Source organism: Sturnira hondurensis, unplaced genomic scaffold (assembly GCF_014824575.4).
Source record: "Sturnira hondurensis isolate 20B ecotype Veracruz unplaced genomic scaffold, ASM1482457v3 Scaffold0022017, whole genome shotgun sequence".
In the NCBI taxonomy this organism is placed as follows: Eukaryota; Metazoa; Chordata; class Mammalia; order Chiroptera; family Phyllostomidae; genus Sturnira; species Sturnira hondurensis.
Window position 1 is genome coordinate 8322775 of NW_028094648.1, and position 16264 is coordinate 8339038.

General features: G+C 38.0%; 1 protein-coding gene across 6 annotated transcripts in view; it reads left to right on the forward strand.

The window, feature by feature from the left end:
- The window catches only part of FRYL (FRY like transcription coactivator), a 248106-nt gene that overhangs the window by 143952 nt on the left and 87890 nt on the right, over positions 1-16264 (forward strand). For 3 of the 6 annotated variants that reach the window (XM_037034140.1, XM_037034141.1, XM_037034139.1), the window contains exons 12-20: positions 2386-2484; positions 3734-3835; positions 6685-6729; positions 8253-8356; positions 8555-8663; positions 10311-10397; positions 12805-12976; positions 13391-13523; positions 15786-15893. In XM_037034140.1, the coding sequence (XP_036890035.1) occupies positions 2386-2484; positions 3734-3835; positions 6685-6729; positions 8253-8356; positions 8555-8663; positions 10311-10397; positions 12805-12976; positions 13391-13523; positions 15786-15893 (959 nt within the window). The remainder of the gene's footprint in view (positions 1-2385; positions 2485-3733; positions 3836-6684; positions 6730-8252; positions 8357-8554; positions 8664-10310; positions 10398-12804; positions 12977-13390; positions 13524-15785; positions 15894-16264) is intronic. The other 3 variants (XM_037034142.1, XM_037034143.1, XM_037034144.1) reach the window with 1 other exon arrangement.

Here is a 16264-nt window from a genome sequence, read left to right on the forward strand (position 1 = left end):
TGGCTGTAGTGCAATTTGGTTACACTCACCTGTTCTTGGATATCTGGCTGTTTCCAGTTTTTAGCTGTTAAAGTAAAGCTGCTGTGAACCTTCCTGTATAAGTTATGGATGGACATACGCTTTTTCTGGGGGGCGGTAAAAAGCAAGGACTGGAATTGCTGGACCAAATGGTTGTTACATGTTTAACTCTTAAAAAAACTGCCAACTATTTTCCAAAGTGGTTGTACCATTTTGCATTCCCACAAGCTGTGTGTGAGAGTTTTGATTCCTCCACTTCCTCGTCAGCACCTACTCTGGCCCATCTGTCTCATTGTAGCCCTTATGATCAGTGTGTCATGGTATCTTGTTCTGGTTTTTAATTTGCATTTATCTAATGACTGATGCTTTTGAGCGTCTTTTCATGTCCTCATTTGCCATCCATAAATTTTTCTTTTTTTAGATTTTATTTATTTACCTTTAGAATGGAAGGGAAGGAGAGAGGGAGAGAAATATCAATGTATGGTTGCCTCTTGTGCGTCCCCCGCTGGGAACTGGCCTGCAACCCAGGAATGTGCCCTGACTGGGAATCGAACCATGATCCTCTGGTTCTTAGGCTCAAGCTCAATCCACTGAGCTACACAAGCCAGGGCCATATATTTTTCTTAACAAAATGTCTGTTGAAATATTTTTCCTCATATTTGTATTGGGTCATTTGTTTTCTGATTGAGTTTTGAGACATATATTTTTATATTCTTAAAATAGCTTCTGGATACAAGTATTTTATCAGATACCAGCTTTGTGAATATTGTCTCCGAGTTCATAGTTTGTCTGGTTGTAGGAAGCAAGACTCTTGACAATGCTCCCTGGTTTCTATGCTGCCTCATTCTTCTCTTATGCCATATTTGCTTCTGTGGTTTATTGGTTTGCCAGGGCACCCCTCACAGAGTGACACGAAGTAGGTAGCTCAGACAGCAGAAATGTATTGTCTTGCAGGGAATCTGTTCCATACCTCTTTCCTAGCTAGCTCCTGATAGTTTACTGACAATCTTTGACATTCCTTGGCTTCTACAAGTCTCACCCCAATCTCTGCTTTTATGTTCACATGGTATTCTCCTCAGGTGCATTCTGTGTCCAAATTTCCTTTTTTAAAGACATCAGTCATGTTAGAATAACCCCTGCCCCCAATATGACCTCATCTTAACTGAACTAATTATATCTACAACAGGGGTATCAAATTCATTTTCACTGGGGCCACATCAGCCTCGTGGTTGCCTTCAAAGGGCCGAAATAACTTTAGGACTGTATAAATGTAATTACTCCTTTACTGTTAAGGAGTTGAAATTACGTTCGGCCCTTTGAAGGCAACCACAAGGCTGATGTGGCCCCATGAAAATGAGTTTGACACCCCTTAACTACAACGACCTATTTTGAAATAAGGTCACATTAGGAGGTGTGTAGGGTCAGGACTTCAACAGAGGAATTTGGGGTCGAAGCGGGGGAATGACACAGTCTGCCTCTGCCTCTCTGTGACCTCCCTGCCCCCTTTCCCTGGTTGGACTCTGCTTACTCATTTATTACCCGTATTGAGTGCTATCTGTGTGTCAGGGCCTCTTCTATGCACAGGGGATGCAATGGTCCAGCGGGGAAAGACTCGCTCCTCCTATAGTTCACTTTTGAGGAAAACACAATAAACCTGCATGTGAAATATGTAGTGTGCAGCTAGTGGTGAGTACTATGGAAAACTGTGAAGCAGGGCAGGGAGATAAAAATTACAGAATGGTAAGAGAGTTGAAATTTTAAATAGAGTGATTAGGAAAGATCATTGCCTTAAAAGAGATGGTGACAACTGAGCAAAAGCTAAGGAATGAGGGAGTTAGACATGCTATTATCTAGGGGAAGCACTTCTTAGGCAGAAGGACCAAGGTCAGACGTCCAGAAGCAAGAGCATTCATGATGTGTTGTAGGAACAAGGAGGCTAGTGTGGCCGGATCCCAGGGCAAGGGGCCAGAGTAGGGGGGGTAAGGCCAGTGAGGTTAAATGAGAAGCTATTGCAATATTTCAGGCAAGAAATGCTGGATTCATCTTAGATGTGTCTTGTGAAGTTTTCCCACAGGGGCCCCTTTCTGCCTGCTCTAAGACCACAGAGAATTTCACTTTGCTCTTACAGCATCTGTTATACCACCTGTTTGCTTGCCTGTGTTCTCCGCTTGTTCCCTCAGGGCAGGGACCAGGGATGAAGGTTTATCTTAGTTACTTAACATTTGCTCAGTTGGCTCATTATAGTACTGTACTTCAGTGAGATCCTCAGTGAATTATTAACCAGTTTTTAAACCTTACAGAGAGTTTTGGTAGTTTGAGCTAATGTTTATAACCACTTCTTTCTTTTTGCATCATCTTTTTACCTAGGCTGTTAAAAATGAAGTGAATGTTCCCTGTTTGAAAAATTTTGTGGAGATGCTTTATCAGACTACTTTTGAACTGAGCTCCAGAAAGAAGCATTCATTGGTATTGAGAAACATTTCAAAACTTTACATATTTAATTAGGAGTTGTAATAATTGATTTATGAATTCAGTGGAGAGGTTAAAGAACTGTAAAAATTGCAGTTGTCAAATATCCAAAGTGTAATGTAAGGGCAAATATTACACATTGTTCTCCTTTTAATATTTAAGGTTTTGTTTATATATTTTTAGAGAGAGGGGAAGGGAGGGAGAAAGAAACATCGATGTGTGGTTGTCACGTGGCCCCACTGGAGACCTGGCCTGCAGCTCAGGCATGTGTCCTGATGACCCTGTGGTTCACAGTCCACACTCAATCCACTGAGCTATGCCAGCTAGGGCTATTTTCTCCTTTTTTTTTTTTTTTTTAAAAAAACACCTTTCTATTCTTAATTTAACTAGCCCTGTATTTGGTAGGTTATTCAGACTTTATTCTAGATATGTACCTGGCTTGATAGGTGCTTTAAATTATGCATCACAATATGGGAAAGGTTGAATATATTCTTGAATTGAAGCACAACTAAATGACTGCATTTTTGAAGCATCATCTTATTTAGGAACCACTGCCTGTCTGATCACATTTTTTCTATTCAGAGATTCCCCCCCAAAACACATAACCACCCATTTCATGTAACTGAGAGATTTCTCTCTAAATATTTGTGCAACTTGGGGAAAGTTTGGTGAATTGAACATATATTTGACCACTGAAGATGTAACAGTAATAATAATAATAAAAAAAAAACATTCACAGTGCCAGGCATTGAGCTTAGTGCTTTGCATCTTTGTCTTACTTTAAGCCTCACAACTTTGTAGGGTATGTATGATTATTATTTTTCACTTTACATGTTAGGAAAATGAGGGTTATCACTCATAACATGTCCTCCCCGAGGTCAGACCGCTGCAGTAGCTGAAGCTGGAATGCCAGCCTGCCCTCTGACCCCAGGGCCCGGGTCATGACGCTGCACTGGGAGCAGAGGCTCCCGGGAGATAGTAGTGAGCTCTAGCTGGGGCGGGGGGCTGGGAGGCCTGGGCGGGGTGGGGGGGGCGGACAGATCAGTGGACTGTTCCCACAGGAAATCTGCCCTTTGTCATTCTTTGTTAGACGACTCTAGGAGATCCTATTTTTTTATTGTGAATTGGAAAACTGTGTAAAAGAATCTCTTAATTTCCTTGTTTATGAGAATAAATGCAATGTACTTTATAAGACCAATGCTTTTCATGCAAAGTGCTAACGCTGTCTGTTATCTGTCTTCTCTAGGCTCTGTATCCACTAATTACCTGCCTTCTATGTGTCAGTCAGAAGCAGTTTTTTTTAAATAACTGGCATATTTTCCTACAGAACTGTTTGTCACATTTAAAGGTAAGGCGCAATCTCACTTGTGACCTGTAAATACTGACTGTAGTGTATTCACTTGTGCGTATACATAGAGTTATACATAATAAACCTTTTCATTGCTATTGGTACATCTGAATAGTTAATAGTTTACTATACTCCATTTCTTATATAGACTTAATTTTTTCTATAGAAAATCAATCATGTATAGACATGAAGAAACTTTTGATTGAAAATTTGCTTTGTCTTGATTAATGCAAATTATGTATTTTTAATGATTGATATTTTGTTATCTTAGATCTAGCCATATTTGTTAATAAATTCCTTTAGAATTGTAGAGTATGTATTAATCTTATAAAACTCTTCAGACACTTATTTTGTGCTTTGTTTTGAGAAAATTCAGTAATGTTAGCTAAAGTCTGAATAATAGGGGAAAAGGTTTGGTAATAAAGTATCACTAAAAGTTCATTTAATGTAAGTATGCCCAGTCAAATTAATTTGTGGTACAGGGTCCACACTGATGTAAAATCTCCTGAAATTGTTCTAACTTGAATCAACACTGTTTGGCACATCAGTGCCCAGTGTCCCTGAGCATTGAAAACAGAACTGAGACAGGAGGATGGTTATCTGCCCGAGACGCCGAGCTGGCAGGACCCAGCAGGACCGCCCTTCTGTGGTGGGAGAACCGTTGATGACCGGCACAGAGTCCGGATGCCTCAGCTGCCTGTCATGTGGAGGCTCGATCTGAATACTGTTTTGATACATAGATTAATGTATTCGACTCTTTGCTTACAAGTTATATGAACAGGCAGACATGACATTTCATTTCCTGTTATTCCTCTAAGTTTAGGTTAAGACTGAAAAGCTGATACTTTAAAGACGAAGACAAGGCACACGCAGATTCAGTGACTTGTCTTGGTCCCTGTAGCCCGTTGTGGCTTTGTGAGAAACAGGACTGGCCCCTCTTTCCCCACTGTAGGAAGGATCCCTGCACAGCGTCGACAGCGTCGTCCCTTGTGTCCTTTTACTGATTTTATGTATCATTTTCAAAAATGACTTGATTTTTTTCATGAAGTATACAGAAAATAGAAGTCTTTGAAAACATTTTTAGCCATTCTCCCCCTAGATTTACATTGATATTATTATTGATATTCAGATGAGAATTGGTATTCCCTCTTTGCTTTATTATGGAAATTCCCACGGCCAAATCAAGCTGATTAAACTCTTGGTGACACGCAACCAGAAAATAAGTTTTTGTTTACTTAATTACATTATATAATGTTTTCTGTCCTTATTTTAATGGTTTATATAGAGGTACTTAAGGAAATTGATATTCTGGGTAATGTGATTCTTCATACTTTCAGTAAAATGCTTTAAGACACACACTCAAGTAGTGTTCTTGGAAGGTTGCTTTGTTTCATGACAATTCATACTTTTCTGTTGCTCGTTGGAATTTTTTTATATATCTACGTTTCCACCTAACATATTTGCAATTCTTTCGCAGTACCTTAACTTTTTATTTTGTCTTAAGGCTTTCATGTAAAATGCTCTGTTTTCTTTGAATCCTTACCTCCTGATAAATACTTCTGGCATATTGTCCGTTTTCGTGAATGGCTGTGTCCATCTGCCAGGCTAAAGGAGATCAGAGCCACTTAGCATGAGTATTTGGAGTGTAGTTGTCTTGGCCATTAACCCTTAACTTACATTAAGGCTCTATTCAGCAGAAATTTTATGAATTGATCCTGTTCATTAGGCTTTAGATTCTGTAGCCAGGCTGCATAGTCGATGTTAAAAATTTAGCATTCGGGGAAAACTACATTAGTTACCTGTTGTGACAGGTATAATTTGCTGTCTAAGGATAGGAAATACTGGCTCAAGGTAAAGGCCTTACCTAAACTGATTTTGAGATTCAACTAAACTCTTAATTTTAAAAAAATCTAGAACAACTTTTCATTTATTAGACCTACTACTTCTTAAAATTGATTTTTACTAATATTTACTGTATGTTAGATTCCTTAAATAAATTAAATCTTATTTAATTCTTACTGTGACAGGCTGAAAGAAGATTAATAAATAACCCATGTTTAGGGAGCCAGAAATTGACAGAGCTAAGATTTGTATCTAGATCTGTCCAGTTCCTTAACTTTTACTCTTTCTGGTCTCTCATGTTACCTTTTAATGCACTATAAAGAATGATGCTGTAAGGAATATTTTTAGAAAATATTTTGACTATAATTCTAGGATGTTACAAAGGCATCATCAAGGGTCATAAAAATAAATGTGATGCATTTTCAAGGCACTTTAAGATGTTACACAATTTTTTAAAATTATGATACCAGTTTTGAAGTTGGTGACCATAAAAAAAAAGGGCTTTTGTCCTGTGGGCCCAGTAATAGAAGAAAGAGCATTAGTTTCTTTCACTGAAAATGTTAAGTTTGTTCCCAAACAGAACTTGGTAGTTTCCCTTCAAATGAGGTCGTTAGGTGAAAAATGATTTTCACATTTCTGGAGAATAATTAAGAGAAGAATAATAAAAGTACATATCATACAAAAATATTTTGAAGATTATTTTCTACAGTGCTATGTTTATCTTCTAAAAAATCAAATTTTTTTGACGTCATTTCCTCTGGAGAGGAAAAATTAGACTGTGAAAATTTTAAGTATTTTCTCTCAGTTTGAGTATTGTAGATGTATCCCACGATGCCCAAATTAAGGGATATTTTTCCTTAGTGTTTTTGGCCACAGTTTTGGAAATTCCAAATTTCTTCTCAATAGAGACCTTGGTGAGGAGCCGTCTTGTTTTGTGCTTGTTTTCATCTAACATGCATGTGCTGCATCTCACGTTTATGTTTGCTGTCTCACGTTGCTTTATTTAGATGCCATCTAACAACAGTATCAGAAAACAAATAGAAACACTCCAGGTGAGTCGTGTCGATGTAAAGTATTGCTTTATCTCCTGTAAGTGCGGCTTATTTATTTATTTACTTATTTTTTACCCATTATTGCTTTGCATGTCTGGTGTATTTGTTCATGCCTGCCTCTCATGCTGTAACAGAAGAACAGCACACAGCAGGGGTGTTCCGCGGGTTTAACATTAATGTGGCCCCAAAAAGGTGGATTTAAAATATTTGACAATGAGTGTTGATTGTTAACCAGAATCCTCCATTTTAAAGTAATCTAATTCACATTAGCAGAGTCATTGGTATTCCATTCTTTATTTTATCGAATCTCCATGTAGATAAATGTGCAAAAGTATATTTTCCAGTGGTTATTTTTATAAAAACACCTTCAGTTGTTGCCTTTTTTGCATTGCTTTTAGTCGTAAGTGGTTATATGTTCATTATTATGTATCTTAAGAAAACAAAATAGAATGCGAAATTAATAGTATTTAAAAATTCTCTTTTGTCTGTTGCTATATATAAAATAATTGTTTAACAAAAAATCTTCAAAACTAAGTGAAATTAATGCTCATGTATGGCAATCAGTGCATCCTACAACCAACGTAAAGAGTTTCTCCGAATAAAGTTGATTAGCTACATTTTCAATATTCATAATTAAATCTCATTATATCACTGGTCATTTGATGACTTTTTATAATAGCTAGTATGAAGAAGAGGTTTGTTAATCAAATTGTGATTGAAATGGAATACTTTTCTGATTCTACATAATAATAATTTAAATAATGTTCTGCTTCTAAGTAAAAAGCTGAAGGTATAACACCTAAAACTTACTGAGCATTTACTATGTACCAGGCAGAGTTTCAGGTGCTTTTCACATAATTTCCTAAATCTGTGAGGTAGGTACCATATTACTTCCACTTTAGATGAGGAAGTTGTGGCCGCAAGTTATGTAACGGTATCTGAGGACGGGTTTGGCCAGTCATTCCTAATTCCATAGCCCATGCTCTTAACCCACTGGTCCATATTTTCTCTCTTAAGGCTAGTCACTCAGTATTTGGTATTATTTCATAAATGCAAATATCTATAACAGCATTTGATGTTCCAGCTTTTAACTGTATATAGGTTGCAATGAATTATTGCCAAGATTACTAATTCCTCCATCATTTTGTCAGTATTGTGTGAAACATTTATCATCAAGTAATTTGATGTGTGTGTGTAATTTTGAAGTTCTTAGGAGTATTAGTATGATTCTAATACTTTACTATTTTGTTTTGAGAGTATAAGGAATGGCTCAGGATTTCCATATGTATGATTATTTTTGAACTATCTGTACTTGCCATATGCCAAATATATATTCAGTACTTACCATATACAAATATATATACTTAAATATTTAAAACTGAATTGAGGAAAGAAAGAGAAATGACTGAAGAAAAAAAGAGAAATGAGGGCTTTTAGTTGTTGACAAAGAATGTATTTGTTCTGAAATGATTGCAAGTACTTTAATAAATACATTTCTTTTAATTCTCTTTTGTTCTAAACAGAATAAAGATCCTAAAATGTCTCGAGTTGCACTGGAATCTTTGTACAGATTATTGTGGGTTTATGTAATTAGAATAAAATGTGAAAGCAACACTGTAACTCAAAGGTGAGTGCCTTTGTTTCAAAGTGTACTTAAAATAAACCAGTGGTAAAAACTACCACGCTAATAGAATATTAGTCAACATTGCAAATACCTTGTAGAGGAATATGAATTCTCCCAACGTATTATGAAGAATAGGGAACTAGTTTGCTTATGTTCTGTTAATTTAATGATCTCATTATGACTAATTTCTTTTTCCCATAGCCGTCTTATGAGCATAGTGTCAGCACTTTTTCCAAAAGGTTCACGTAGTGTGGTTCCTCGCGATACACCTCTCAATATATTTGTGAAGATTATCCAGTTCATTGCTCAGGTGAGTGCTTCACCTCATAGTGCATGTGTCCATGTTGGCTATAGGAGTGATGTGTTTTAGGAACTTGGAGTCCGAAAATGCGTTACACATCTAAAAGCCAGATAAGAAAACATTTATTACTATTCGGTGGTGGAAGTAATAAATGCATGCTTTAAAAAGTGAAAAGTGAAAGATACTGATGATTTTTGTATGTGTGTGACAACATCGATCTAACTCATCGATCTGTGCACTCGGAGAAGGAAATGAGGCCCACAGGTAGAAGAAGCACTTTCAGTTCATGAAGAGTCAAGAAGCTGTCTCATAATCCTGCTGTTGGTGCAGTAACTCACTACCTCCTGAGTATCTCGAAAGACTTCTGAAAATTGTTTTCATAATCTGTATTTCCTAGGTTCTTAGGTATAGACACTAGAATCCACTGTAGATGGTTGAACCCTACTAGCTCACAGAAACACTAATTGGCTGAACGATTAAGAGGCAACTATAGAATCGGGCTATCAAGGAAGCTGCTGCCTCCACCACAACCAAAGAGTTACCAAGTTAGTTAGGGAGTCGCCAGCAGTGCTTTGGACCCACGCTGCTGCTGTGGTCCCCACTGGAGAAATAGGTTTCTTAAGACTCACACGAATGTACCGCTTGGCTGGGTCTGAATCACATTCGAAAGCCTATTGTTATGAGGCATGCTGGGAAATACCATTTTAGCCTTCTAGACGCTGTATTAAGGAAGGTTTATTAGAAGGGGATTGAATAGTTGCCGAGTGAGTGGATCGAAGGTTTTAATCACATCCCCCCTTTTGGGACATCAGCGCTGTGGGAGTATAGGTGGGCTTACCTCTGCAGCTTCGGAAGGTGTTTCATTTCAGAATGTTCATTGCACTCTCTTTCACCTAAAAACATGACAGTTTAAATGGCCCATAATGTAGTTATTTTGACAGTGACTGAGTAAGGGATATTTAAATAAAATGACTATACTTCTGTTTACTGGAGCACAGAACTAGTGATAATTAGGTAAGTATCAGTCTATCCATAAGATGAATGAAGGCAAATTGTGCTTTAGGTCTGGTATTCAGGAAACTGTTGCCATTAGATTAGGGTGTAGCTCTGTACTTGCCTCCCCTTATCAGGGGTGTACCCACTCCCTTGGATTAATTGCTTCACACCAATACTCGGCCACAACTATAAAACTCACAGACATCAGTTAATCTTACTAGTTAATTTTTTTCTTGAGATTTTGTTCCTGGAGCTCATTCTTCCCAGTCTAACACTACCGCTATCTAGGCCGGCTGCATGCCTGCTATCCAGGGGCCATCTCCCATCACCATTCTGAGAATTCCTGCACTTAGATTCTGAGTGATTGTGGAGAATGAAGATTTAAAACCTTTCCATTGGTTATTAAATCATTTGATAATTGTAAAATGCTTATAATTTTTATTAAAAAATTTTCAGTTATAGTTGACATTATTATATTAATTTTAGATGTTGTAATCTTATTCATAACTATAATTTATATGTATTTTTCTGTATACAGCTACATTTATGAGTTTCTTATGGGTACAGACTTGTGTTGTTGCCATTATATGTATAATTCTTAGCATGATACCTAACTTGTAGTAGCAGATTAGAAGGATTTATTGGTTTTTTTTTTCCTAGGAACGTTTGGATTTTGCAATGAAAGAAATAATATTTGATCTTCTCAGTGTTGGCAAATCTGCTAAAACTTTCACCATTAATCCAGAGGTAAAATGGAAGATACATAATGATACACTGTCCTAAACTTTATTTTTTGAGCACCATTTCTGGAATCAGAATTCTTAGTTTCAAACCTCTAGTTAGATGTTCTACTTCTTACTCCAGTTGTGTTTTGAGGCAAGTTATATAACCTTTCTGATGGTATAAGGGTAGTTCTGAGCATGGTGGTAACAATCAAGAGAGGAAGTTTCAGGTAAGCCAGCTCAGCGGGCTTCTGGAAGTTGTTATGCGAGTTCCAGTGTCTCATAGAAATAATATAAACATTAGGTTTCTTTAGTAAATGTTACCCATTCAACAATTACTGAGCATGTTAAATACGTCAGGTACTATGTTAGGTATAAGAGACAAAACAGACAGAACTCATTTGCCCAGATGGAGGGCACAACAATGATTTTTAAGAAGACAAAAACAACATTCTTTTCTGCTTCTGTGGCTCTGTTTTTCACTGGTAGATTCTAATTCACTTTGTAGACATTCTGTTTGCAGATTGTTTTTAGGTATTTCACTGAAGAATTGGCTCATCAGAGTCCAGTAACTTTTGAGAATGTACCAAGACTGTGGGTGCCGTCTTTTCTCCTGTGTACTTCAACACAGTGGTGCTGGGCCTCCCCATAGTCAAACCCTGAGGGGCCTATTTATGTGACTGACAGACAGGATAGAAGGTTATTGAAGCTTTTCAGTTACAGGGTTTTAAAGACAGGGTAGTATTTATTTCCAGATTTTTTAAAATGAGTGTACGTGAGTGTTTTATATACTTCGTGTGGTTTTTGAGCAGCGAAAGACATTCTTTTGAACATCCATTTTCAAAAATATTTTCTCCATTGAACAGTTTACTTCTAAAGCAGTTTTCTCCTCTCTGAAATTCTCACACTAAGAATAGAAAGTGTCAGTTGTGCTGTTTTGTTGTTCTTAGTCATTTAGGCTTAATTAGGCATTATCTTCAATCTGTGTTTTCTGTTCAGGGCTCCTTTTAAGCTTGTGAGAGCTCGTTTAGTTAAAGACAGAAGTATCCATCAGTTCATTTCATCAAACACATACAGATAGCGATGAACAGAAAGGAGGAATCACTGAGGGCGGCCTCCTGGAGCCCTCGCTGTGGTGCGTTGTGGGCCCCCCCCCAGTCTTCAGGGAAAGCACCAGGACTGTCATATTACCAAGATGGGTAAAGCTGACGAGCTTGATGTGCTCTAGATAACAAAAGGCACATTGACAGGGGTTTGATTTTTCTCCCTGTGTTCCAGCGAACTGCCTTGCTCACCCGCTGGGGTGCACATACCTGCTTCAGAGACCACTGGTGTAGGTCAGAGGTAGCGGCAGCTTGGGCGGAGACAGCAAGGTGCAGAGGGAGAGAATGTCATTTACTGAGGGCAGAATAATTGAGAAGGGGTTGAGTTTGGGGGGAGTGCATTTGGGGGAACACCTCAAGTCTGAGACATCTTTCCCAAACCCAAGTAAGGATGTCAGGTGGATCTGAGGAAAAATCAGGCTTGAAATTAGTAGGTGGTCTGGTGTGAGTGGGCATTGGAGTCATGGAAACACGTGCATTTGCTTTGGAGAGAGGACGTAGTGACAGGAAAAGGCACCCTAGGAGCTCGTCGTGAAGCAGTCTGATACCTGGTGTCAGAGAGAGGGGGCCGGACCTGCCCTGCGGGCAGAGGTGACACGGCCGGCAGTGGCACAGAGGCAGCAAACGAAGGAAGCTCTTTTCAGGGAAGAAGGGATACTGGGCAGTGTCCCAGCCGTTGCAAGTCACACAGGAAGAGTGCCCGCTGTTGGGAGCAGTGTGGTCCCTAGGGAGCGAGAGTTGCTTCGGGGCAGTGTTGTGCGGAGGGCTTATTAAGATAATTGCGTATAGTTAACAGAAATGAGGTATATGCAGTTGAAAGGGAAATGTTGAAGATGCAAGGAAATAGGTAATAGTATAATCTGCCCAATATATAAGATCAGATGGAATCCTAACAACTAGAAAGACCAGCACCCCTTTGACTCATAACAGGAGCAAAGGGGGGAAGAAGAGGTGCAGATGTGGGTATGCCGGGGTGCATTGTAGTGAGAGTTTGAAGAAAGTTGGGTTTCTCTTTCTGTTGTGTGGGAGACAAATCTGCTTGGAGAGGGGAAGGGAGGAGAGTTGGAGAGTTGAGAGGAGGTGGGAGAGGTTCGAAATAGCTTGACGGAGACCAGGACAGCCAGTCCACCTCCGAAGGGGGTGGGTGTGCGCTTGGGAATTTGAGGTAAAAGCCAACTTCAGTGCCAGGACTGGTTAGAAATGTTGAGCACAAAGGTTCTTCTGTCTTCATCCTTCCGATTCCCTAGTGTTATTTGATGGGATGTTTTTAACATGAAAAAAAATTGCTGAAACTTTGACTTCATTATTTTGAAACTTTTTTCTCCGAAGAGAATGAACATAGGCCTCCGAGTCTTCCTTGTAATAGCGGACAGTTTGCAGCAGAAAGATGGTGAACCTCCAATGCCAACGACAGGAGTTATCCTTCCTTCAGGAAACACTCTTCGTGTGAAGAAAATTTTTCTTAATAAAACCTTGACAGATGAAGAAGCAAAAGTCATAGGTTAGTGTTAACTTGAATAAATAATGTGCTTTTTGATAATATTTTGTAAAAGTTTATATATATATATATAAAGGTTATTACAATATACAGTGTGATAAAAATACATTTTTCATAATATCTATATGTAGTCAGATTTAAAGTCTTTGGGTTAAATTTTTATTTTCTTACATGATACTATTTACTGCATTTTATTCTCCCTTCACATTTTAGTTCTCTGCATAATTTTTACACGTTGTCCAATATGCTGAAGCTGACCATCAAGAAGAGTATTTCACAGTCGAAACTCCTTCTTTTGTAACAATGATAAACTAACATCTTTGAAAGATTAAGAGGCTTTTATTTTTACAGAAAGTAACTGTAACTATCCTCTATTTTGTTTCTGACATTGTATAACTAAGTTTTTCCCCCCTCTAGGAATGTCAATTTACTACCCTCAAGTGAGAAGAGCATTAGACAGCATTCTCAGACACTTAGACAAAGAGGTGGGGAGGCCCATGTGTATGACTAGTGTGCAGATGTCCAACAAGGAGCCTGAAGATATGATCACGTATGTGGTGCATTAGTCCTTCATTGCTATTTCTGCTTTTGTGAAAGAGTAGAGACGGCTGCTTCTTGCTTGCTGCTTTCTCTTCTGGAGTTCTTCCATATTGCCATGTGCTGCTGTATAGCAGTCATTCCTTCCATGTGCTCAGTTTTATTCTTTGAAGTGCTGTTGACCTAGTATAGAAAGCGAAGGGGGTCCCGGATTCTCAGCCTGGTCTGTTGTCAGTGACCAAGGCCTACATGAATTCTGTGAGTGATAGATAAATCCTAGGTAGCCCAGATGTGTATGGGCTAATTGATTTATTAAGTCAAACTAATGTTTTTATTTCCAGGGCCCCAATAAACATACAGAAAACCTGAAAACCTCCTGGGAACCAGGGGTGCGGAGAGGAAGAATGTATGAGTAGTTTTTTAAAAACAGTACCTCGTCCCTCCCCAGCCCGCCCCACCGTTAACATTGCTTGTCATCCCAACATCTTTTTTCCTCATTGTGAGGGACTTCCTGCTCAAGAGAAGATATTTCATGGCAATAGCTTCCTTCATTTGCTAAGAAGTATCTGTGTATTCCATGTAAGGGACAACATTTTTCAGATCTTAATATCTGCATTCTATGTCTTAGATTACCAAATTGGAATTGGACCTCTTAATTTAATTAATACACAGTTGTTATACTAGTGTACACTAAATCTCTGAGAGTTTCTCTGAGGCGAAGTGTTTTCTGCGTTACTTCATCTGGGAAATCTGCATGCATTTCCCCACACCACTTTCCTCATGTGTGTCGGTAAGAGGGCCCTCACCAGGCTCCTGTGGCTGCGTGCGGCACCGCCAGCCATGGCAGTGTTGGCAGTCCCGTCGGCTGTTTCCTCTGCAGCCCCATCCATGTTTGATTTGAACTTCACTTTTAATGAGAGCACTTTTCCTTTTCTCCTCCACTATCCATGACTGAATTTGAAGAGTGGTGTGATTTGTCTCTGATTATGAAGCCTGTGTGTTAGGTACATCATGATTGGTGGACTGTACACTAATCAATGGGAAGCTTGCGTATGCAGTTACTTAGAGGTAACGTGTGGTGACTGGAAAGTGAGCCATGCCGACACTGGTACCAGTTAACTAAAATGTGCTGACTACAAGTCATGTGCAAGGGAACCGTGCAAAGAGGAGACTGACTGTATAAAAACTCCCAAAGTCAGAAGCAAGTCTGTTGCCACTATAACGAATACTGGCCCAAAACATTTAAATCATCCCATTCTTTTCTACATTAGAATTATTCTATTAGGCCCATTAAGGACACTTTGGATAAAAGAAATTAACTAAAAGCCTCACCTGAAAATATAGACCAAAGTAAAAGCCAGTATATCACAATATTAGATATTTAAAATAATGAAATTATTTAGTAACTAGAAGAAAATACAGTAAAATTAAATTGTAGGAAGCCCCTGAAGGAACCAGATGAATTTCAAAAAATGACACATTTTATCACATAAAGACTTTAAATGTGTATGTGTGTCTTGAAGTCAAAGGAAGAGACAAGAGCAGACTGTAGCAACAGTGGTATATGATAAAGTCTGTTCTGCAAGAACCTTTTTAGTAAATATTTAATTAAAAAATTTTTGTTAGTTTTATGGGTCCCCAAATAACCAATATTGAGTTATTTAATACCAATATAATTATTATTTAATAATTATTTACTAAAAACCTAAATAGTGTGGCTCAGTTTGTTGGGCATCTTCCCACAGAGCAAAAGGTCACCAATTCAATTCCTGGTCAGGGCTCACATCTGGATTTAGGGCCTGGTCCCCGGCCGGGGCACATATGAGAGGCAACCGATCGATGTTTTTTTCTCTCATTGATGTTTTCCCACTTCTTCCCTCCCTACACCTGTCTCTAAAAATATATAAAATCTTTTAAAATATAATTATTTACTAAGGATGCAATATTAGTTAAATTATATTAAAATTTATTTATTGAAATATTTGTATTATAAATAATTCACTTAATATTTATTATTTAAACCTTATAGTTCCTATGCTTGTTTTATCATCACTGAGAAATCTTTTTTGCTTACTATGTTTTTCCTTGAATTATCTCTGTATTCTGTTGTTCATTTATAAACTGTTTATTATTTACTGAATTTGTATGTGCTCTTTCTATAATACATTAAACTTTTTGGGGTAGGCTCCTATCTTCTATAATTATTTTTGTAAGTTTGTTTTTATTTTCCAGTGTGATAATATACTTATTAAGACCTCTTTGATGTATTTTTCAGGGGGGAAAGAAAACCCAAAATTGATTTGTTTAGAACTTGTATTGCTGCTATTCCAAGGTTGATTCCTGACGGCATGAGCAGAACTGACCTCATTGAGTTGTTAGCAAGGTAAATGAGAATTACTGTTTGCTATGTTGATTTTTATATCTTTTGATCCCTTTAAATTTCAAACCAGCTCTGTTATTGTTATCAGTAAAAGACTAGTGATAAAGACACTTAATCTGTTATTTGATTTACTTTCCAAACTCCCATTTTGTCTTTTACGTTATGTTAAACATGGTCTCCGTACTCATTTTTAACTTCTGAAGTTCTTTTACATTCCCCTACAAATCCTATTTTCGACTCCCTCACTTTCCACCTAAGTGATATTTCCTGGGATTTACATAACGCATTACGCCTCAACATACGGGCATTCTCAGTGTGTAGTTATGCCCCTTAGGCAATTAATTTTTCAGTTAACACCTGCAATTATGTCTTTG